This window comes from Carcharhinus amblyrhynchos, chromosome 4 (assembly GCF_965287045.1).
Source record: "Carcharhinus amblyrhynchos chromosome 4, sCarAmb.v2.hapA, whole genome shotgun sequence".
NCBI lineage: Eukaryota > Metazoa > Chordata > Chondrichthyes > Carcharhiniformes > Carcharhinidae > Carcharhinus > Carcharhinus amblyrhynchos.
Window position 1 is genome coordinate 14,985,580 of NC_137327.1, and position 25,589 is coordinate 15,011,168.

The following is a 25,589-nucleotide window of genomic DNA, read 5'->3' on the forward strand; positions in this document are numbered from 1 at the left end:
GCAGTTCCCTGTAACACCAGTAGATGATGCTCAAATAAAGCTTGCATTGTCAATCTCCCTGTCACACCTGTGTTATGATGTGGAGATGCCGGCATTGGGCTGGGGTAAGCACAGTAAGAAGTCTCACAACACCAGGTTAAAGCCCAACAGATTACATCTGTGTTAGCCACTAGAAAGTGCTATAGAGACAGCTGAACCCCAATCATGAGCCCCCAGAATGGAAAACCTTTAATAAATGCCATAGAATCACAGAATCATAGAATCCTACAGTGCAGAAGGGGGCCATTCAGCTCATCGAGTCTGCACCAACCAGACCCAGCCCCTATCCCCATAACCCCACATATTTACTCCTCTGATCTCCTGACACTAAGGTCAATTCTCATAACCCCATGCATATACCCTAACTAGTCCCCCTGACACGAAGAGGCAATTTAGCATGGCCAATCCACCTCACCCACACATGGAGGAAACAGGAGCACCCCGAGGAAACCCACACAGAAGAGAATGTGCAAACTCCACACAGACAATGACCCGAGCCCAGAATCGAACCTGGTTACCTGACGCTGTGAGGCAGCAGTGCTCACCCTGCAGCCTAATGGTTTAAAACCCCTTGGTAAATTTGAAAGTTTATAATCCTGCCAGTTAGAAATTTCTCCTTTTGTTGCCTACTGTAAGAATAGCTTTAAAATGTAAAGTTAAATCAGTGAAATCTTTAGTACTTTTTAGGCGGTGTTGCCTCGGTCAGCTTTGACTCGTGAGATACCCCTGACTCATTGGGTGTGTCAGGCCCAGGTCCCTGGGTGTGGTCAAATGAGCTTGGTATCTGTGGCCCTGCCCCTTGGCTTATCTCAATCACCTCCACATCTTCTTGGCCTCCCAAATCAATCTGTGTCAAAAGCAACAGCACTCCCTCCAATCCTCCACCTCCATTATCCACAACACCAACCACCACCCCCCGCAACCCCTGAACCCCCCACCTTCTTCTCACACAATCCATTTTGTCAGCGAAAAAGTGCTGTTGAAGCGGAGGGTACCGATTGAGCGTCTTGTCGTTTAATTCACTCTCAGCTGAAGTGTCAGTGTCGTCTCTGACTGAGAGGAATTTGTTTCAGAAACTGCCACCCCCACCACACCAGTCCAAAGGGCTGCCTGGCTGACCTTTCCTACCACCAGGGAGGAAAGCATCAGTCCTTTATAGATCTTCCCTATAAATCATAATGTTTATTGTGATGGCAGCTGGAAGCAATTTAGATAGAAGGACATTGGCCAGAAATTTAGCTGGCAGCAGAATTCTTCCACTTACTCCAACATTAATCCTCATCCCTTTGCCTTCTCTCCTATGGAAATGCCTGCCATTCACGTTTTTTTTTCCACTCCCTCCTATCCCCTGTAACCCGAGCTCCTCTTTAATTCAAGCATCCTACAAAATAGAATCTCACAGTGCAGAAGGAGACCATTCGGCCCATCGAGTTTGCACTGACGACAGTCCCACCCGGGCCTTATCCTCATAATCCCATGCATTTATCCTAGCCAGTTCCCCTGACACAAAGGGACAATGTAGCATAGCCAGTCCACTTAACCCAAGTCTTTGGATGGTGGGAGGAAACCAGAGCACCCGGAGGAAACCCACACAGATACAGGGAGAATGTGAGCTGAGCTGGGAACTGAACCCATGTCCCTGGCGCTGTGAGGCAGCAGTGCTAACCACTGTGACACCGTGCTGCCCCAAATCTGCTACTGATTTCATAAATCCTGAGTCACTGTCCTACATCCACTTGCAGAAAATAATATGTGAACCATATCCTCCACAACTTGCATTTTCAGACTTATGGCCCAATGTTCACTCATACTCACTGGCTGAATGTATACTGAATGGTACCTTGCACCTGCTCCCTTCTGCCCACTTCCTATTCCTCAGCATGTATTACCTCCGACACTAAAACCTTTTTAATCCTTCCATCCTGGTTATCCCATCCATCCTTTCTTTCACTTTCCTGTCTCCCTCCTATCACCTCCCACTGAGCCCTCCCCACCATGAAAGACACAGCACTGATTTCGAGCAGTTTACAACAGACCCAGAAATAATACAAGGAATATCCCAGTAGTGGAGAGCTTTGGGGACCGTGAGCTGGAGGCTTTGATGGATGTTGTCTCCTGGAGGAGGAAGAATGTGTTCTCCCCTCCATTCAGAAGAAGAAATCCTCCCAGCCAGACACAAAGTGGGCGGCATGGTGGCACAGCGGTTAGCACTGCTGCCTCACAGTGTCAGAGATCGGGGTTCAATTCCGGCCTCGCGTCACTGTCTGCGTGGGGTTTGCACATTCTCCCCGTGTTTGGTGCATTTCCTCCAGATGCTCCGGTTTCCTCCCACAGCCCAAAGACGTGTGGATTAGGTTGATTGGCCATGTTAAAATTGCTCCTTGGTATCAGGGGGACGAGTGGGTTAATGAGTGGACTTAGGGGAATAGGGTCCGGGTGGGATTGTTACTGGTGCAGGCTCGGAGGGCTGGATAGCCTCCTTCTGCACTGCAGGGGTTCTATGATTCTACGCCATAGATGGAGGCAGCCACAGCGGTCAGCAGCCTTTGAGTCAGAAAGAGGGCATGGGTGCAGTACAGGAAGTGCCTCAATGAACTGATAAGTTCTGAAAAGGTGAGTGGTAAGTGACACCTGGTAACAAGCCATTCACTCATTATAAAACAGGATAGACATGAGCTGAGCAGACTGAGTGCTCAAATGAGGAGCTGCATCATTGAGACGTTAGCATTTCTCACACATGGAACGCTGGGAGCAGCCCTGAGCAATGCAATATATGATGTGCTTGTCATGTTAGAACATTTAACCTTTAGTCCAGGCAGATGATTGAAGAAATATGTGGAATCTTTCACCCTTGATCTGTTTGAAATTTTACAGGAGAGCAGGGGGGGTTTTTGGTGCCACCCACCCAGGGGACCATTAAAGCCCTTGAGTGGTCAACGAATGGTCACTAAAGGGCTTTGTCCCCTCACATATTCTACCCCAACGTGGGGAGGTCCATATCGTGTAGGAAATCCATCAGCTTTCGCTGTGTGGGTTGACATTGAACAAGGGGGCAGGAGGGGTCACTTTCTTTGCCAGTTCCCTGAGCCTATTGGAGATACCCCATCCAAAGGTCATTCTCCGGTTAACCCTACCCCGATCCCAGGCTTACCTGGGTTCTTTAGCATTATGGGATTGCCTGTAATCCCAGCAATGGTAACTGCTCTCAGCTGGCAGTGCTGAGAGCACAGAGTCGATGGCTATCTGATTGGTTAACTACAGGCTTTCCTCACCAGAAAGAGGCAGGTCTTACCTCAAAGCAACTAATGTCACTTCCAATGCTAAAACCACTATGGGGAAGCCATCATCATAGATGATGACACAGTTTGAACTGAAACAAAAAACCCACGCGTATGGAAACACCTAGGGCTGGACTTTCTGGCCATGCTCATCCCAAAGCTGGAAAATCCTGCCTGGGTTAACAGACTTTGCATGGTCCATGTCCCGTCAACTATGATTCCTATGGCAGGTGAGATGGGAAATGTGAATCTAGCTGGAGTTTTACTCTTTCTTACAGAAACACGAAATTAAACTCACTGACATCTACACCTTATCTCTGACATCCAATCATGCATAGATCATTTAAAATTACATCTGCTTCCTGACAATTCTTTAAAACCTATCTCTTTGAGATTTGGGTCATCAGCAGATTAGATGTACATTTCCTGGTTTACTGAGTGTAATTAATTCTTTGGCTGGGATTCCCCAGTTGCATTTTCTGGAAGTGGGACAGAGTACAGGACATAACATATACTTTATCTTTAATGTGGCAAAATATAAGACACTTCACTGGAGCAGATCTTTTAGCTGTGGGGGTTGGGGGGTACAGTGCCACTCAGAAAAATCCAGGATCTATTTTCCAACCAGCACTGACACTTCACAAACTTGTACATTATTCTGTTGAAATAAAGTGTAAAAGTGGATTGAAGGCTGAGCTCATAGATTTTGGTGAAGCATTGACAGAAGATATACTTCTGCATTTATTTACAGGAGAAACAGCAGCAGCAATCTGAATTCAATACAAAATTGATTATAGTATAAAAATAGACAACACTGTAACAATACAAGAAACTACCTGTAGGTATTGCAATGCATTGATGATCCTCTTCCATAAGGGTGACTCTCCGTGAATCAAAGCAACATCGTGCAACGATAGTTCATTTAACGCCTGGTCAATAAAATAATGCAATATTAATTCATAAATATGTGTATGAATTGTTGCAGGAGTTTTATTTGCTGATATGTTTTGCTTTTGACAAGATAAACATACATGGCATGTTGGTACTGCTAGTACAAACAACAAGCGATTATCACATTAGATATACATTTCCTGGTTCACTGGGTGTGTTCAACTCTTAGGCTAGCATTGCACAATTGCATTTTCTAGAAGTGGAACAGAGTTCAGGGTACAACTTATACTCTATCTTTAATATGGCAAAATATAAGACACTTCACTGGAGTATTATCAAACACAACTTGACACTGACAAATAAAAGATGGTATTAGCATCAATGACCAAAAGCTCAAAGAGACAGGTTTTAAAGAGTTGTCAGGTGTAATTTTAAGTTGTCTATGTATGACTGGATATCAAAGACAAGGTGTAGATGTCAGTGAGTTTAATTTCGTAATCCTGTAAGAAAGAGTAAAACTCCAGCTAGATTCACATTTCCCATCTCGCTTGCCACGGGAATCATAGTTGACGGGACATGGACCATGCAAAAGTCTGTTAAACCAGGCAGGATTTTGCATCTTTGGGATGAGCATGGCCAGAAAGTCCAGCCCTAGGTGTTTCCATACGCGTGGGTTTTTTGTTTCAGTTCAAACTGTGTTTGTATGGTGCTGAGAGAATTTACAACTTGGAAAGTAAACGCGAGCTGGGACGAAGAATGAGGTGTTGCTTTGAAACAGAGGGCCACTTTAGGAAAGAAAGGCCTTATGATTGTGTTATAATTGAATTTGATTTGATTTATTATTGTCACATATATTAACAGACAGTGAAAAGTATTGTTTCTTGTGTACAAAGCATACCATTCATAGAGAAGGAAATGAGAGAGTGCAGAATGTGGCGTTACAGTCATAGCTAGGGTGCAGAGAAAGATCAACTTAATGCGAGGTAAGTCCATTCAAAAGTCTGACAGCAGCAGGGAAGAAGTTGTTCTTAAGTCGGTTGATACGTGACCTCAGACTTTTGTATCTTTTTCCCGAAGGAAAAAGATGAAAGAGAGAATGCCTGGGGTGCATGGGGTCTTTAATTATGCTGGCTGCTTTGTCGAGGCAGCGGTAGGTGTAGATGGAGTTAATGGATGGGAGGCTGGTTTGTGTGATGGATTAGGCGACATTCATGACTTTTTATACTTTCTTGCGGTCTTGAGCAGAGCAAGAACATAAGAAATAGGAGCAGGAGTAGGCCATCTAGCTCTTCGAGCCTGCCCCACCATTCAATAAGATCATGGCTGATCTGTCGTGGCTCAGTTCCACATTCCCGCCCTCTCCCCATAACCCTTAATCCCCTCGCTTATCAAAAACTCATCAACCCGCGTCTTAAAAATATTTAGCGAGGTAGCCTCCACCACCTCAACGGGCAGAGAATTCCAGAGATTCACCACCCTTTGAGTGAAGAAGTTCCTCCTCAACTCCGTTCTAAACCGCCCCCCCCTTTATCTTGAGGCTGTGCCCCCTAGTCCTACTGTCCTTTCTGAGCGGGAAGAGTCTCTCCACCTCTATCCTATCCATCCCATTCATCATCTTATATGTCTCAATGAGATCTCCCCTCTTTATTCTGAACTCTAACGAGTACAAGCCTAGTTTATTCAGCCTCTCCTCATAGCTCAACCCCCTCAACTCCAGTATCAGCCTAGTAAACCTCCTCTGCACTCCCCCCAAGGCCAAAATATCCTTGCGTAAGTGCAGCGACCAAAACTGCACACAGTACTCCAGCTGCGGCCTCACCAGTGCAGCAAGACCTCCCTACTTTTATATTCAATCCCCCTCGCTATGAAGGCCAGCATCCCATTCGCCTTCCTGACCACCTGCTGCACCTGCAGGCTGGGTTTTTGCGACTCATGCACAAGGACCCCGAGGTCCCTCTGCACCGTCGCCTGCTGCAGTTTTTCGCCACATAAGTAATAGTCCTTCCTACCATTCTTCCTACCAAAGTGGACCACCTCGCACTTGCCAACATTAAATTCCATTTGCCAGTTCCTGGCCCATTCGCCCAGCCTATCTAGATCCTTCTGCAGACTCTCCACACCCTCCGCACAATTTGCCGTTCCCCCAATCTTGGTGTCATCAGCAAATTTCGACACCATACACTCGGTTCCCTCCTCCAGATCATCTATATAAATGGTAAAAAGCTGAGGCCCCAGCACCGACCCCTGGGGCACTCCACTAGTCACCAACCGCCAATCCGAATAGCACCCATTGACCCCCACTCTCTGCCTCCTATTTGACAGCCAATCCTCTATCCACGCTAACACCCTAGGAACAGCAAAGGGAGGAAGACGCTGGTGGGTGTCGTCTATAGGCCCCCAAATAATGATCTGGAGGTGGGGCGGGCTGTTAACGCGCAAATAAGTGTGGCGTGCAGGAATGGAACGGCGATAATTATGGGGAATTTCAATCTACATATTGATTGGTCGACCCATGTTGGACGCGGTGGGCTCGAGGAGGAGTTCTTGGAATGCTGCCGGGATAGTTTCCTTGAACAGTGTGTGTTGGAGCCGACGAGGGAGCGAGCTATCTTGGATCTGGTGTTATGTAACGAGGAGGGTAGAATTAGGGACCTTGCGGTGAAGGATCCTCTTGGAGAGAGTGATCATTGTATGGTGGAGTTTCTGGTGCAGATGGAGGAGGAGAAAGTGGGTTCCCGGACACGCGTCCTTTGTTTGAACAGAGGGGAGTACGGAAGGATGAGAGAAGAATTGGCGAATGTGGACTGGGGGAGCGCGTTGGAAGGTAGGTCTGCTGAGGAGCAGTGGAGGATCTTTAAGGAGATCTTTCTTGGTGCTCAGCAGAAATTTATTCCGATGGTTAAAAAGGACCGTAGGAGGAGAGGTAATAAGCCGTGGATAACGAAGGAGGTAAAGGAAAGTGTTAAATTAAAAGTGGAGGCGTTTAGAGTAGCTAAGAGTAGTGGGCGAGAAGAGGATTGGGAGAGGTTTAAAAGTCAACAAAGATTGACAAAGAAGTTGATAAAGAAGGGTAGGAGAAACTATGAAGCTGGGCTAGCGCTTAATATAAAAAAGGATAGCAAGAGTTTTTATAAATATATAAAAAGGAAGAGGCTGGCTAGGGTGAACGTTGGACCCTTAGAGGATGAGAGGGGGGACTTAGTGGTAGGGGATGGGGAAATGACTGAGGCCTTGAATAACTTTTTTGTTTCGGTCTTCACGGAGGAGGACGTGAATAATTTGCCGGGTGTTAGCGATGGAAAGATGGTAGGACAGGAGGGTTTCAATGACATTATTGTTACTAGAGAGGCGGTGCTCGACAGACTGGAGGGACTGATTGTGGACAAGTCCCCAGGACCGGTTGGAATGCATCCGAGGGTTCTGAAAGAAATGGCAGAGGTGATACTGGATGCCTTGGTGGTTATTTTCCAAACGTCGCTGGATTCCGGGGAAGTGCCGGAAGATTGGAAAACGGCTAATGTTACGTCGTTGTTTAAGAAGGGTGGCAGGCAAAAGGTAGGAAATTATAGGCCGGTTAGTTTAACGTCTGTTGTAGGTAAAATGTTAGAATCCGTCATCAAGGAGGAAATAGCGAGGCAGCTTGAGGGGAATTGCTTGATAGAGCAGACACAGAGGAGACATATCAATCTGTGACACAATCAGAAAGAATGCTTTCTATGGTGCATCTGTAAAAGTTGATGAGAGTCGTAGCTGACATGCTAAATTTCCTTAATCTTCTGAGAAAGTAGAGGCGTTGATGGGGTTTCTTAGTTGGTAAGTGGTTGGAGGGGTGGTGGGGGGGGCGGAGGGTGGTGGCACGGGTGGGACCAGGACAGGTTGTTGGTGATCTGGGCACCTAAAAACCTGAAGCTCTCCACTTTTTCTACTTTGTCCCCATTGATATAGACAGGGGACTGTTTTCTCCTGAAGTCGATGACAATCTCCTTCGTTTTGGTGACATTGAGGAAGACCAATTGAGGAAGGTATTGTTGGCATTCCAGTTCACCAGGTTCTCTATCTCATTCCTGTGCTCTGTCTCATCATTGTTTGAGATCCAACCAACTACAGTGGTGTCATCAGCAAACTTGAAAATTGAATTGTAGGGGAATTTGACCACACAGTCACAGGTGTATAAGGAGTATAGTAGGGGACTGAGAACGCGGCCTTGTCGGGCACCGGTCACAGTCATTGAGATTTACAGCATGGAAACAGGCCCTTCAGCCCAACTTGTCCATGCCACTTTTTTTTAAACCTCTAAGCTGATCCCAATTGCCCGCATTTGGCCCATATCCCTCTATACCCATCTTACCCATGAAACTACCTGAGTGCTTTTTAAAAGACAAAATTGTATCCGCCTCTACTACTATCTGACAGCTTGTTCCGGACACTCACCACCCTTCGTGTGAAAAAATTGTCCCTCTGGGCATTTTTGTATCTCTCTCCTCTCACCTTAAATCGGTGCCCTCTAGATTTAGACTCCTCTTCCTACGGGAAAAGATATTGACTATCTAGCTGATCTGTGCCCCTCATTATTTTATAGACCTCTATAAGATCACCCTTCAACCTTGTACACGCCAGAGAAAAAAAGTCCCAGTCTATCCAGCCTCTCCTTATAACTTAAACCATCAAGTCCCAATAGCATCCGAGTAAATGGAATAATGGTAGGAAGGATTATTACTTACATGGCGAAAAACTGCAGCAGGCGACGGTGCAGAGGGACCTCGGGGTCCTTGTGCATGAGTCGCAAAAACCCAGCCTGCAGGTGCAGCAGGTGGTCAGGAAGGCTAATGGGATGCTGGCCTTCATAGCGAGGGGGATTGAATATAAAAGTAGGGAGGTCTTGCTGCAGCTGTATAGGGCACTGGTGAGGCCGCAGCTGGAGTACTGTGTGCAGTTTTGGTCGCCGCACTTACGCAAGGATATTTTGGCCTTGGAGGGAGTGCAGAGGAGGTTTACGAGGCTGATGCCGGAGTTGAGGGGGTTGAGCTATGAGGAGAGGCTGAATAAACTAGGCTTGTACTCATTAGAGTTTAGAAGAATGAGGGGAGATCTCATTGAGACGTATAAGATGATGAATGGGATGGATAGGATAGAGGTGGAGAGACTCTTCCCGCTCAGAAAGGACAGTAGGACTAGGGGGCACAGCCTCAAGATAAAGGGGGGGGGGTGCGGTTTAGAACGGAGTTGAGGAGGAACTTCTTCACTCAAAGGGTGGTGAATATCTGGAATTCTCTGCCCGTTGAAGTGGTGGAGGCTGCCTCGCTAAATATTTTTAAGACGCGGGTTGATGGGTTTTTGATAAGCGAGGGGATTAAGGGTTATGGGGAGAGGGCGGGAATGTGGAACTGAGCCACGACAGATCAGCCATGATCTTATTGAATGGCGGGGCAGGCTCGAAGGGCTAGATGGCCTACTCCTGCTCCTATTTCTTATGTTCTTATGTTCTAAATGATTTCTGCAGTCTTTCTAGTTTAATAATACCCTTTCTAGTTTAATAATACCCTTTCTATAATAGGGTGGCCAGAACTGCACACAATATTCCAAGGGTGGCCTTACTAATGTTTTGTATAACTTCAACAAGACGCCCCAACTCCTGTATTCAATGTTCTGACTAATGAAACCACGCGTGTTGAATGACTTCTTCACCACTCTGTCCACCTGTGACTCCACTTTCAAGGAGCAATGAACATGTACCCTGAGATCTCTTTGTTCTGTAACTCTCCCCAATGCCCTACCATTAATTAAGTAAGTCCTGCTCTGATTCAATCTACCAAACTGCATCACCTCGCATTTATCTAAATTAAACTCCATCTGCCATTCGTCAGCCCACTGGCCCAATTGATCAAGATCCCGTTGCAATCGGGGATAACTTTCTTCACTGTCCACTATGCCACCAATCTTGATGCCATCTGCAAACTTAGTAACCATGTCTCTTATATTCTCATCCAAATCATTAATATAAATAATAACTAACAATGCGCCAGCACAGATCCCTGAGGCATACCGCTAATCACAGGCCTCCAGTTTGAAAATCAATACTCTACAACCACCTACTGGCCTCTGTCAAGAAGCCAACAGTGGTTGACAGTGAGGTTCAATGTCTTATGTTGTAAGAAGATATAGACGAGGTGGTCAAATGGATGGATAAGTGGCAGATGGAATTTAACCCTGAAAAGTGTGAGGCGATACACTTTGGAAGAAATAATTTGACACAGTAGTATATTATGAAAGGTCTGACACTAGGAAGTTCCGTAGAACAAAGGGACCTTGGCATGTTTGTCCATATATCTCTGAAGGTGGACAGGCAGGATAATAGAGTAATGAAAAAGGCATATGGCACACTCGCCTTTATCAGTTGCGGTATAGATTACAATAGCAGAGAGGTCATGATGGAGTTGTATAGAACTTTAGTGAGGACACAGCTGGAGTACTGTGTTCAGTTCTGGTCGCCCCATTATAGGAAGGATGTGAATGCATTAGGAGGTGCAGAGGAGATTTACCAGGATGCTGCCTGGGACGGAGCATTTAAGTTATAAAGAGAGGTTGAATAGGCTTGGATTGTTTTCGTTTGAGCAGAGAAGAGTGAATGTGACCTGACTGAGATGTTCAAGATTATGAGGGGCATGGACAAAGCGCGTAGGGAGCAGCTGTTCCCCTTAGTTGAAAGGTCAATTACAAAGGAACACAAGTTAAAAAAGTGAGGGATGGGAGGCTTAGGGAGGGTTTGAGGGAAAATATTTTACCCAAAGGGAGGTGATGGTCTGGAATGTACTGTCTGGGAGGGTGGTGGAGGCAGGATGCCCCACATCCTTTAAAAAGTACCTCGATGAGTACTTGGCACACCATAACATTGAAGGCTATGGGCCAAGTTCTGCCAAGTGGGATTAGGTGGGCAGGTCAGGGCCTTTCATGCATTAGTGTAGACTCGATGGGCCAAAGGGTCTCCTCTGCACTGTATCATTTTGTGATTCTGTGATTCTATGAGGCTATCAGCAGCGAAGCTGAGGCAAAGTCAGAATCAGAGGATGTTATCCTTCGTGATGGGATGGAAATGACAATATCACATTCCAGTCACCAAGATTCAAACAGGACATTTAAAAGTCTGGGGACAGTTTTGAGAAGTGCCACAAGGTTGATCCGTGTATCAGAAGTCTTAAAAATTTGCATTGTCATGGGCTTTTCATCTATTTATGCAAATACAACACACTAAATTGCATAAAGCAAGGTCCCAGAAAGAGATATGAGTCAATAAATTGAATTTTGTGGTATTTATTTTGGAAGGAATTCCAAAGAGAGAGGAGGAAAATTGGCCATCTTTCAACATCATCATGGATGTTGTGGATTTATTTAACTAGATAAGTTGCCTTGCTTCATCATACCACTGATCCACTGAAGGAGATGAGTGTGCAAGTTCTGGAATAACCTCCTAACCCTAATATCAGGAGAATTTCCAGAGAAAAAAAGTTTATTTATTTATTCATCAAAAGTCAGGCTTACATTAACACTGCGATGAAGTTACTGTGAAATTCCCCTTGTCGTCACATTCCACTGCCTGTTTGGGTCAATGCACCTAACCAGCATGTCTTTTGGACTGCGGGAGGAAACTGGAGGAAACCCATGCAGACACAGGGAGAGAATGTGCAAACTCCACATAGAAAATGACCCAAGCTGGGAATCAAACCGGGGTTCTTGGTGCTGTGAAGCAGCAATGCTACCGTGCCACCCCGGATTGTTGGTATGCAGAGTTTCCCTTCCCACCGTTCCAAGAGTCAGCAGGGAACACATCTCTGCCAACACTGCCTGCCCCGCTGCGATTTCGCGAGCCAAAGAGAGTTAATTGGCTGAACGCAGATCCTCCACCTCTCACTCTGGAGGAAATCTCACCTTATCCTGATCTGATTTGCCAGCACCTCTCTGGTCCCTTCAGCACCAGCACTGCAGTGGACAGGGCTGGGATTGCAATTAGTCAGTAAGAAGTCTGACAACTCTAGGTTTAAGTCCAACCGATTTATTTGATAGTAAACTCGCAAGCTTTTGCAGTTTGCCCATCCGTCAGGCGAACGGAGAGTTCTGGCATCAGGAGGCCAGAACTCTCCATTCGCCTGACGAAGGGGCACACCCCAAAAGCTTGCAAGTTTAAGAACATAAGAAATAGGAGTAGGAGTAGGCCATCTAGCCCTTCGAGCCTGCCCCACCATTCAATAAGATCATGGCTGATCTGAAGTGGATCAGTTCCACTTTCCCGCTTTCTCCCCATAACTCTTAATTCCCTTGTCTATCAAAAACCTATCTACCCGTGACTTAAATATATTTACCGAGGTAGCCTCCACCACTTCAACGGGCAGAGAATTCCAGAGATTCACCACCCTTTGAGTGAAGAATTTCCTCCTCAACTCTGATCTAAGCTGTATACTATCAAATAAATCGGTTGGACTTAAACCTGGTGTTGTCAGACTTCTTACTGTGTTTACCCCAGTCCAACGCCGGCATCTCCACATCATTGCAATTAGTCCCCAGGGCTTAAGTTCCTGAATTCCAGGAGCAGGTCAGTTTTGGGAATCTCATGATAGGAAGGGAGGAGAGTGGTGTTGAGGGGGTGATGTTGGACAGAGGCACTTTGGGGTCTTGACAGAAAGGGCAGGTTGATGGGAGGTCCTGTTGTTACTGGACCCTAAGCTGCCTGATGTTAAAAAGGGGCTATCAATGGCTGTGCCCACCCACTTTCCCACCTGTTACCTGAACCGGATTTATTTTCAAGTTTTGCCCATACGCTGGAAGGCCTCCCATTGGCCTGAAAATTGAGCTTGCATGGAAAACGGCTCCCAAGTTGTCAATAGTTGGCCACTTAAACGGTCTCAATTGGGGAAGAGGCCAATCAAGACCTCCCCCTAGTGTTAAGTTGCAGACAAATCAGAGCAGGAAGTCATACGAGGAATTTTACACTCACTCACCCGCCTACAAACCCACAGGTGAGGGGAAGATAAAATTCTGTATTTTGCATTTTTCATACTGCACAAATAAAAATTTAAAAAGTACCCTTCCTAGCAGTTCAAATTCACTGATCTTCTTCTGCATGATGATATTATTCTGTTCCATGTTGGCACTCAAGGTCTGGAAGAAAAACAAGTAAATCAAATGTTTAATTTGGAAAAAGACTGAGGCCTTAAGTCTATTTTAAACGTAAGTCAACGATAACACCCCCCCCTCCCCCCAGTATTACATATAACACTAAACATTTCAGTCTTTACTTGACTGACCATCAAAGGGCCACAAACCAGACATTGGACTCCTTTCCTAAAAGCATTCCATTAATATCAGCATCACTTCAATTGTACTGAACAAGCAAGATTGCTTAATTGCACAGTCATTAACATTCTTCCAAAAAAAAAGGTATCGTCTAGACCTTTAGTTACCAAGCATTATCGGTCCTGTACAAATCACATGTCAAACATGCCCAAAATATCTCTATTTTCATGGTATCAAGCTTGTGCTGTAGATGACCTTCCATCCCAATGTTGTTTTAAGTGTCAGGAACTACAGTAACTCAGAAATAGTCTGTTGACAAAGGCCTGGTTTGGATTTTTCTTTCACTCGGCTCCCTTACCAGTAAAGATGGAGTACGGTTTTCCTGTACTAAGTGAGATAACCCTGGGAGCAATTTTAGTTCTCTGAAAGAACCTGTTTACTGAGATTGAAATCTTGCATCAGGGATTGAACTGCAGTGCCGGCCACCCTCTGGATTTTTAACTATTTCTTTTCTGGAAGGTTAAACACACCATGGTTGGTACGATTCTGACATGTCTACAGGCTGCATTTTGGAGGCCGTGCTTTGTATTATGTCAGCTTCTCCGTTAAGACTAAACAGCTATCTTTGAAGCCCAAAATAAATTAGTAAAATAGCTGCAACAGTGTAACATAATCTATACATTTACTTAGAACATAGAACATTACAGCGCAGAACAGGCCATTATTAAAGAGGACAAACATTTTTGTACTGTTAGCATATATTTAAAGGCCAGAACCTGATGGCCATTCACTCTGTCTGGAATTTTTCCATCCCACTGCAGTGAATGGGGATTTGACTGGGTGCCAAATTCCCCAATCTCACTGCAGTGGGAGCATGGTATGAACAGGTGGTAAGATTGCACCCCAAGTCTTTGTTAACACATAGACAAGCCATCTTGCCTTAAGTTCCTTTAGAAGAATAAGCAAGACATACATACAGAGCAAATATCATGACCAGTGGACATCTTAAGTGCTTTACAGCTAATGAAATACTTCGTGAAATGTGGCACAATGGTTAGCATTTCTGCCTCACAGCGCCAGGGACCTGGGTTCAATTCCCGGCTTGGGTCACTGTCTATGTCCAAATATGTGTGGGTTAGGTTGATTGGCCATGCTAAAATTGCTCCTTAGTGTCCTGAGATGCATCAGTTAGAGGGATTAGCGGGTAAATGCGTAGGATATGGGGGTAGGGCCTGGGTGGGATTATAGTCGGTGCAGGCTTGATGGGCCAAATGGCCTCTTTCTGCACTGTAGGGTTCCTATGATTCTATGTGGAGTTTGCACATTCTCCCTCTGTCTATGTGGGTTTCCTCTGGGTGCTCCAGTTTCCTCCCATAGTCCAAAGATGTGCAGGTTAGGTGCATTGACAATGTTAAATTCTCCCTCACTGGACCCGAATAGGCACCGGAGTGTGGCGATCAGGGCATTTTTATGGTAACTTCATTACAGTGTGAACATCAGCCTACTTGTGACTAATAAATAAACTTTCCTTCACTATTGTAATGCTATAAATGCGATATCCAATTTGCCACAGCAAACTCCCAAAATGTAATGATAACCAGTAAGCTTTTCTAGTGAAGTTGATTCACGGATAAATATTGGCCAGGACACTAAGCCCCTTACTCTTTTTTGAAATAGTGCCATGGGATTGTTTGCATCCAGCTGAGAGATCAGCTGAGTTTGGCCTCGGTGTAAAGTCTCAGCTGAAAGTTGATGTTTTTGGCATTGCAACCCTTCTTTCAATACCACAACCAATAGTCTGACTCAAGATCCCCTCTATGTCAACAGCGGTTTGAATAGCTTGTGCATCAGTTACAGAAAAATCCCGGCCTCAGCTCCAGATCTGGGTATGGATCAGGGAGAGATGAGAGAATATTATCAGCTAGCATATGAAGTTTGTACTCATATCTTTTCTGAACATAAGCGACTTAGTTTAATTTGTGTAAATCAGCCGAGGTAAATTTGTTCTGAACCCATCAGCCAGCCACAGATGCTGAGTGATTGGAACATGTCTCTCGATGGGCTGAATATTTGTCGATAGATGGAAAATATACCCAGGTACTGGTCGAATCTTAACTGTACTGCATTTTCAGTTTTTAATGAATACAGTCAAAACATCATGATTCAATTTGTTCTGAGTCTGGGCAGGACTGTTGAAGGACAACTTGGGATGGATTTCATTGGGGAACCTGTCAGAGGAAGAATGGTTACCCTGCCATCTTCTAACAGCAGTTGACCATCAATAGGCTGGAGGGCGGATTTCAGAGCCTCAGGGACAGCAAGTCCCACCTCAGAGAGTTGCTAGCAAATCAGATGGCTGCATCTCTGTGGTCGCAGTTGTGCCAGGTGGGAGCAATGGTCACTACTGGGACTGCAGATAGTCCTATTGTTGGAACCAGACATCAAGGTAGATGATGGGGGGGTGGGTAGGGTCAGGGGAGGAGGGGACGATTGCCAGAGTCATTCCAGCAAGCGCCAGCGAGAAATGCAAGGGGGGGGGGGGGGCACGATGGAGACATTTTTGAAAGGGTAAAGAGAACATTGTGACTTAGGGATGCATCTCCGATGGAAACAAGGGTCCTGCAAAACGGTGACCCACCCCCCCTCTTCCTTACTTGACACTAGTCCATGCAGCTTCTAGGTTACCCACATGGCATGGACCTGCCCCACTGTGGGTAAATTAGCAGCGGGATGGCATGAGGCCATTAGGTGTCCTCTGTCACCTGTCAAATTCCATACAGCTTGGGGGTGGATGATTGATGGCGGGAAGGCCAACCGCCAGATTTTGCGAGCTGCCCCACTGACAAATCTACAGGTGGAGGAGAACACAAAGTCTGATACATATCGGAGTCCATCCTTCAATCTTTTTATTTTCAATACTTGATTTTGCAGAATGCCAACTGGTTTGAGCATTTCAAAAGGAGATGCAGCACTCCAAATAATTTTATTTACTTGGGGGCTGAGATTTTAAAGAATTTGGGATCCTGATATCTGGATGAATTCCAATTCGCAACCCTACACCTTAGTCGCTTCTCTTCTGGAACAAAGATTTAAAACTTGAACAATCAAACTGGCCAGGAGGCAAAGAACGGGGGCCAATTAGAGGCAGCGAGCAACTCCAGGAGGTGGCAGCTGGAACTCAAACAGAAGTTGTCATGGACACCAAGGTACGGCGCAGTGCTCGGCCTGCACTTGTTGGGCCATTAAACTTTGTTTCAACACACAGACAAACGACAATTGCTTGGGTTCCCCCAGGAGCTGTGCTGGACCAGACATGGACGACACAGCTTGGATTTGTTGGGGAAAAAAAAACATGAAAAATTTGATTTGCATCGGAACAGGTCTCAAAGGGAATTAAAGGAATGAATAACTGGTAGTGTGCAAGATTCCTGTTCTCTTTTGCCAACCAGCCCTTTGAAAATGCTAAACTATCCTGGATTCCAAGCTGGAATCGCAATTTTGAAACTGAGCCCACACTTGGACAATACTCCATGGCCACTTTGAAATCGGCTCCTGTCGTCAGCTGGAGAATTGAGTACTTGCGCCAATTTAAGGAAACGTTAGGTAGGAGCAGGCTCGAAGGGCGGAATGGTTTCCTCCTGCTCCCATCTTATATGTTTCTATGTTAATGATTCTGCCTTTCCCTTAGTAAGAGTCGTTTGGTCTTTTCTAACCAATGGTGAAGTTCAATTTGACCCACATTCTCAACGTGAGGAGCCCAGTGGCTGAAACAAAAAGAAACAAGACACAAACAAAGCTTCTAAAAAAGGCACCTGAGGCTTTGGGGAAAATGAGACACTCAGGGCACTGAACCAATTGAAAAGTCCAAACTTCTGCCATTCCAAAGGGCTTAATATTATGTTAGTGCAGGAAATCATGGGTTTTATTTTCAATTTGTCACCAAGTATAAGTGGCGTTGCAGATCCACGGCAGCAATTGCCAGAACTGATGAACTGGAAAATCAGGTGGTTTCTACAATGAAAAGCCAATCAGCAATGCCAGTTAAATATTGGGGTGGGGAGGGGGGTGGGGAACAGCAAGCTGCAAATTGATCCCCGAGAAACACTTCTCTCAGGATGACAAAAGAAATTGGTGAGTATTTAGTAGGGGCAGCATGTGGCACAGTGGTTAGCACTGCTGCCTCACAGTGCCAGGTAGCCGCATTCAATCCCTGGCTTGGGCCACTGTCTGTGCAGAGTCTGCACAATTTGATTTGAGTTATTATTGCCACATGTATTAGTAAACAATGAAAAGTATTGTTTCTCACGCTCTATACAGACAAAACATTCCATACATAGAGAAGGAACAGACAAGTGCAGAACATAGTGTTACAATCATAGCTAGGGTGAAGAGAAAGATCAACTTAATATGAGGTAGGTCCATTCCAATGGTCCATTCTGAGGGCAGAAAAGAATTAAAATAGAGCTTTGGAAACATAGAGCGAGAGTAAAATATAAAATTTGAGGATATGCTGGGCACAGCTCGCAAGAAGTCGCCGCGCTCCAGCACCATCTTGGGAGTTCTCCCCTGCAAGGGTTTCCTCCGGGTGCTCCGATCTCCTCCCACAGTCTGAAAGACATTCTGGTTAGCTGCATTGGCTGTGTTAAATTCTCTCTCAGTGTACCCAAACAGGCAATGTTAGCATTCATTTCGAGAGGACTAGAATACAAAATCAGGGATGCAATGTCAAGGCTTTATAAGACTCTGGTCAGACCACATTTGTGAGTAATTTTGGGTCTCGTATCTAGGAGAATGTTGAGGTACTGGCCTTGGAGAGGATCCAGACGAGGTTCACGAGAATGATCCCGGGAGTGAAAAGCTTGGCGTTATGAGGAGTGTTTGAGGATTCTGGGTCTGTACTCAATGGAGTTTAAAGGGATGGAGGGGGGGGGACCTCATTGAAACTATTCTCACAGAATACTGAAAGGCATGGATACAGTGGACATGGAGGAGATGTTTCCATTGGTAGGAGAGACTAGAATCTGAGGGTACAGGGTAAAGGGATGACCCTTTAGAACTGAGACGAGGAGGAATTTCTTCAGCCAGAGTGTGGCGAATCTATGGTATTCATTGCCACAGAAGGCTGTGGAGGCCATGTCATTGAGTGTCTTTAAGAGATAAATAGGTTCTTGATTGATGAGGGGATCAAAGATTACAGACAGAAGACAGGAGAACAGCGATGAGAATCATATCAGCCAGGATTGAAAGGTGGAGCAGACTTGATGGGCCTAAAGGCCTAATTCTGCTCCTATATCTTAATGAGTTATGGTCTTTTATTTGCTTGGGTTCCAGATTGGATTATGAAAACCCCAACCCCAACTTCATTGGACAAGACTTTCCAGTGCCACTGTTGCCAAATGGGAATTTCCCTCTGCCACTGGGGTACCACAGAGGTGGGTTGGTGAGACCAAAATTTTCACAGTAACTTCTTTGCGGTGTTAATCTAAGCCTGCTTATGACACTAATAAATAAACTTTAAACTTTAGTTCCCCTTGCTGAGAACAGCTGGAAAATCCCACCCAAAATCTTTCCACTGTTGGCGCATCACAAAATTGCATTCTCTGAATCAAGACCTAGAGGTTAAATACATGTTCCGTTAGATTTCCAACGCTGTTACCACAAAATTATGCATAGTAAAGATATATAACAAACACTTGCACTTAAAATTATAAAATAATGCTTACCGTCAGATTGAAAAACAAATGGGAGCAGCAGATCCCGATGTACTTGTAATTATAGGGTGAATAACAAGGAATCCCTCCAGCTTTTATTGAAAGCTCCTAGTTAAATAACATTCATGAAACATTAATCATTATTCAAGTCCAACAAAATAGTTGCTTTCAAATATTTGCATGAATTTCAGGGTTAGGCCCTTTGTGTTGACCTCTCTAACAGTCTGTTCCCAGTCCCTTTGAAAGGTGGATTCCTGAGGACTTCCTGACTCCCATGGAAACATGATTTTGTCCAGCTCCATTGCGAAGGCCTCCACAGCCATATCTACAAGTGTAGGAGCCCTCTCTTTCTTACCTGATGCTCCATTTGTGTAACTCCTGCCTGAGGCCAGAGCAGCAGCAGCTCCCCTCCAAAGAGTGCAGCTCCCCTCCAAGAGGGGCAGCACACGTAGGTCACACAGAGACTATCCCCACCAACAGGTAAGTCTGTTTCCTGCCTCAACAACAGAGGGCATGGGCAGGATACAAACTACGGAAATGGGCCAACAGGAATATTTAGCCAATGTTGTCGTTTTTCTTCCTTTAATTGAAGAAGTGTGCAAATTCAAAACTGCAGACCTTTAAACATCTGCTGCCAATAACATAGCCATCTTAACTCTATTGTATGACATTATTGTTCTAGGAATCTTTGCTGCTACTGACATGCATTCTTTCCTAGCATGTAGCTCACCACTGTGTGGCCTCTGCCACAGTGGCCAATCATGATGATACTGTGCGATTGATATATTCTTTGTTTCTGCAGAATGTTTTAAAGTTCAGGTTTTCTCCTACAGGCAGTCAGTTTGTCTGGAGCACATACAACTGAAATGCTGTATTTCATTTTAACCGCACAGTGTTTATTTAGCAGAAGGCTCAATGCGTTCTTGTTTACAAAAGAGAAGGTCCCCTTTTTGTAATTAAGGGAATGAAAGCTTTTGTTTAAATATATAGAATCATGTGATGCTAGAAATGGGAAGAACTGGGTTTACAACAGAGCAACAGTTTCTTTTTCATTTTGGAGCTGGTGACTGAAGTGTTAATGGACAAAAGTATCTTTCGCCCTCTCTCCACAAAGTCTCCCTAGAAAGTCTCTGCACAAAATCTCCCCGCAAAGCCTCCCTGTCAGCTTCAGGACTCCCTTCACTGACTTACAGTAAGTATGCCTGGGTTTGCTAGCCACATTGAAAGTGGGGTTTAAGTTAATGGGGAGACTGTTGCTTACTTGGAACTGAAATTGTGGTAAGTTAGAAATGACTTGTGACAAATAAACTTTACTTTTTAGTGATAATATCGATAGGCCATCGCCTAATGTCAGTAGAATGTCAGTAAAATTACTGGAGCCAAGTATCCTATCGTCGCATTAATGTCAAAATAAAAAAAATGTTGGGGTCTGGTCTCACTTCATAATATACCTAAGGCTTCCAATTCAGGTCCTTAACAGAATAAGGCTAATCAATTTTATTTAAAAGTAACAAAAATAGTGGTATACAAGCTGACTCAAAAAGCTTGTGTTCTTTCTGGAAACACAGATGGTCAAATGGTCGAACTGCCAAGCTCCCTCACTTGCCAATATTTTAAGGTTTTTTGCTGTGAATTTCCTCCAAGATAAGAAAAATGTGCATCACTGTCCACCTTTACACCAGCCATTCGCCAACACTTATGAGGTGAAATGGAGAAGTAAGGACTTATTGAAAAAGTCAAGAGTTGGAATTTGCGCTTCATAAACGATTCTTTTGGCCAATCTGTCCACACAGTTGCACAGATTTATCATTTATGATTCTACACGAGGGATGATAATATGGTTAATCTTGCTGGAAAGAGAAGTCACTTCAGAAAGGCCAAGACAGCTTCTGCTAAACGAGGTTCAAAGAAAAAAGCAATAACTTCTGAACTAGTCAGCCGGCGAGGTCAGAACATCATCTATAGTCATATCCCTGCTAATCATTCAGAAATTCAAGAACTATGAAGACTGGAATGAGAACAATCTAGCCTCCAAGGTCATGACTTCAAAATTAGATATAGCTCTTAAGGCTAAAGGAATCTGGGTGGCATAGTGACACAGTGGTTAGTACTGCTGCCTCACAGCACCAGGGACCCAGGTTCGATTCCCGACTTGGGTCACTGTGTGGAGTCTGCACATTCTCTCTGTGCCTGCGTGGGTTTCCTCTGGGTGCTTCGATTTTTTTTCTCTCAGTCTGAAAGACGTGCTGGTTAGGAGTGTTGGCCATGCTAAATTCTCCTTCAGTGTGGACAGAGTGGATAGTCAGAAGCTTTTTTCCAAGGTGGAATTACCAGGGGACATAAGTTTAAGGTTGAGGGGCAAGTTTTAAAGGAGATGTATGAAGCAGATTTTTTACACAGGGTGGTGGGTGCCTGGAACTCGTTGTCAGGGGAGGTGGTGGAAGCAGATACAATAGTGACTTTTAAGGGAGGGTCTTGACAAATACATGTATAGAATGGGAATAGAGGGATATGTTCACTGGAAGAGTAGGGGGTTTTAGTTCAATTGGGCAGCATAATTGGTGCAGGCTTGGAGGGCATAAGTGCCTATTCCTGTGCTGTGATTTTCTTTGTTCTTTGTTTTGGTTTATTTCCAGAAACAGTACGTATACCACCTGGAGCTCAATAGTGGCAGTGTAATATTCTAACAATGAAATTCCTCACCCAATGCAATTATCTGGCTCAAACTCACCTGTAATGCATATTCCACCGCTCTCGCAAAGGTGCTTGCTGTTAGCGGTGTAACGGCTCCCGGCATCATTTCACTGCAACATCCAATATAAAACTCAATACATTCCTTTCAAAGCAACAATCTATCACGGTTTCACTGAGTTTGACAACAGAATTTTTTTTTTCCCCTGTGTAAAATAGCACAGCAAAAAGTCTGACAACACCAGGTTTTAGTCCAACCTATTTATTTGATAATATACTCGCAAGCTTTCGAGGGGTTACCCTCTTCGTCAGGTGAATGGAGAGTTCTGGCCTCAGACAGAGCATATACTCTCCATTCACCTGACGAAGAGGGTAACCCCTCGAAAGCTTGCGAGTATATTATCAAATAAATAGGTTGGACTAAAACCTGGTGTTGTCAGACTTTTTACTGTGTTTACGCCAGTCCAACGCCGGCATACCCACATCAAAATAGCACAGCAACAGAGAACAACTGGTGACAGCTTAAACTTAGGGAAAATATCTCAAGTCTGTGTACAGAGGCTGCAAGGATATGTGCAGATCACCATATAAAAACAGGAAATGGTGGAAATTTTCAGAATGTCGAATCGCGCTTGTAGCGAGCAAATCAGAATTGACATTTCATTTTGGTCATTGCCATATTTTTGTCAGGTTTATTGTACCTTTGCCGTTTCCATTGTTAATGGGAAACTCCCTCCTGAACCAGGCAGAGATATTTACATTTCATTGTCAGTGGCACAGAAGTGATGGCAAGAAATTCACCTCAGATAGCACCTTCCAAACCTACAACCACTTCCATCTAGAAGGACAAGGGCAGCAGATACATGGGAACACCATCACTGCAAGTTCCCCTCCAAGCCACTCACCATCCTGATTTGGAAAGATATTGCCGTCCCTTCGCAGTTGCTGGGTCAAAATCCTGGAATTGCCTCCTTAGTGGCATTGTGGGTCAACCCACAGCACGTGGACTATAGCGTTTCAAGAAGACAGCTCACCATCAGCTTCTCAAGGGCAAATGAAAATGGGTAATAAATGCTGACCAGCCAGCAGCACCTGCGTCTCACAGTTGAATTAGAAGAAAATCCTTTCCATACCATTACCCTAGCACTAGCGGACGCCCGAGAATTGCCCAGAGAGGCCAGGTAGCTGTTAGCATTTGGCCATAGCTCCTTCAGATCAAAAGGTGTGGGAACCTGTTCACATCTCCAGAAGGGCATGTTTCCACTTTACAATGCAGGAAAGACTAACGGGACTTGAACCAATCTGGCTACAGTTTTTGACCCCAAGCAAAGGCAAAGAACCTGGAAGGTCTGAGGGCCAGAATCAGAAGACTCCTTCCCACCTCCAGTCTGGAGAAATAAATTCAACCTAGCTCAGGTATGTTGAAATTTGATGGGTCTCTGAGTAACACAGCCATTGCTTGACTATATTTCATTCATAGAAACCCTACAAGATGGTTTGAAAGGTAATTCAAGGAAAAGGTTGAATAGTTCAAATATTAAACAGTTAATCGTGTATTTTACAGTACCTATTGTGAAGATCTTGGAGTTATTTTCCTCTGAGACATTTTAAATAAAATAATTCACAGATGGGCTACATAAACACATTGATATCGCTGCTAGGAAGAAACCAGGAAATGATTTATTTACCCGATGTTTGAGGTTGTCAACCATTCGTAGTCTGTGGACAAGGCAGAGTCAAACTCATGCATCAGCTCAAACTCTGACTCAGTGTAAAATGTTGTTATTGGTCTGGCCTGAAAGATTAAAAATTAATTATTGCTGAGAAATCGGTTATATGAATTATCCTATTTCCCTGTTACGTTAGCCTGTAGCTACTGGAACTCTCCTCTGAAACTGCAGAGCATGAACAAACTATAAACTTTACAATACATTTCCTTCTCAAACCAAATATCTCTGCAGTTCAAATTGTTTGTCAAAGGATTGTATCTATCTGAGAAAACCCTTTCTATCGTGTATTCAATAAAATTGCTCTATTGGTAAATGACGAATAATAAACTCCTTTTTGGATAAAAGTGGCCAAAATCATCCAAGGAATAGTAAGAAGTCTCACAACACCAGGTTAAAATCCAACAGGTTTATTTGGAATCACAAGCTTCTGAAGCTCCTTCACTTGATGAAGGAGCAGCGCTCCGAAACCTCAGGAAATAAATCTGAAATAAAGCTAAACTTGAGCTCATGAAAGCTCCAAATAAATGCCAGCATCTCCACCTCACGGCATCCAAGGAGTGGTAAACACACTTGGAATGCCACTTCACTGCTATTTTTTGTTTGCCCAACAATAAAGTTTCATATTTCTGGTCCAGTCTTCCAAATTGCCCTTTTTATGGTGCTGGTTGCCAGATTTAAAGTTTATGTATTAGTGTAATACATAGGCTTGCATTAACACTGCAATGAAGTTGCTGTGAAAATCCCCTAATCACCACACTCTGGCGCCTGATTGGGTGTTCTGAGGGAGAATTTAGCATGGCCAATGCACCTAACTAGAGCGACTTTCGGACTGTGTGACGAAACCGGAGCACCCGGAGGAAACCAACGCAGACACAGGGAGAACGTATAGACTCCGCCCCGACAGTCAGCCAATGCAGAAATCAAACCCAGGTCCCAGGTGCTGTGAGGCAGTTGTGCTACCCACTGTGTCACTATACCAGCCCTATGTTGGTAATTCTTCATTTACACAGCAAAATACCTTTGTTTCAAGTTTATTTGCAAGTGTCAAAAGTAGGCTTACATTAACACTGTATTGAAGTTACTGTGAAAATGGGACATTTGAATAGCTTTTGATTGTGTTTGTGAATGAGTGTGATTGGGGTAAGCGGGCCAGGGTAGGTAGGATAATAGAGTGGATAAGGTTGGTAGATTTCTACATATTAAAAATATTAAGGGTCTTTTGGCTAAGATCAAGTGTCAGATCAAGCCCAAGATGGGTTGCAATGCCTAATCTTGTATCATCTTGTTTGTCTCTCTTGTGGGCACCATGAATTGGATTCAATTGGATTTTGAATTTGGTTTTTGGAGCAAGCAAGGAATGGATCTGGATTTGTCTGCACCATTCTGAGCATTGGCTTTGTAACTTTAAGGATGGAATACAAAACTTAAAAAAAACATTGAGGGATCTGGTGATAGTGGTGTTGAAGTAAAAGATCAGCCACAATCTCAGGGAAAAGCATCAGAACAGGCTCAAAGGACTGAATAGACCACTCCTGCCCCTATTCCTCATGATCTCAGGTCGGCTGGGTAGGGGAGCAGTACAGGGGATGGCAGAGTGGGTAGGGTAGGCAGCATGTCAGCTCGCTAGGGTAGGTGGGGTGGTGAGGTCGGGTTAGGTGGGAATTGGAAGATCAGAGGGAAATCAGAGGCTCACAGTGGGTGTCAGAAGACCTGAGTGTTCAGAGGATCAGGAGATTCAGAGTGGAGTCGGAAGGTCAGAGGGGTGGGGTGAGTTGAAAGGTTAGGGATTCAGTGGTATAAAAAACCAAAGCAGGGGGCGCGCCGTCAACAGAGCCAGATAATCCTGCCAGAGTGAACAGCTGGAGGATTCCGGCTATAAAAAAACACTCAAAAGTGCTGAACTATGAGGGTCCCTCGGGGTGGGGGAGTGATTCCAACACTGGAAAATATCCATGGTTCAGAGA

General features: G+C 44.6%; 1 protein-coding gene across 1 annotated transcript in view; it reads right to left on the reverse strand.

The window, feature by feature from the left end:
- Positions 1-25,589, reverse strand: part of LOC145341794 (rifampicin phosphotransferase-like) — a 175,706-nt gene that overhangs the window by 41,974 nt on the left and 108,143 nt on the right. Inside the window, exons 20-24 of the mRNA XM_080186727.1 lie at positions 23,584-23,690; positions 21,936-22,008; positions 19,217-19,312; positions 13,284-13,358; positions 4,154-4,246 (exon numbers count right to left, since the gene is read on the reverse strand). Coding sequence (XP_080042853.1) covers positions 4,154-4,246; positions 13,284-13,358; positions 19,217-19,312; positions 21,936-22,008; positions 23,584-23,690 — 444 coding nt within the window. The remainder of the gene's footprint in view (positions 1-4,153; positions 4,247-13,283; positions 13,359-19,216; positions 19,313-21,935; positions 22,009-23,583; positions 23,691-25,589) is intronic.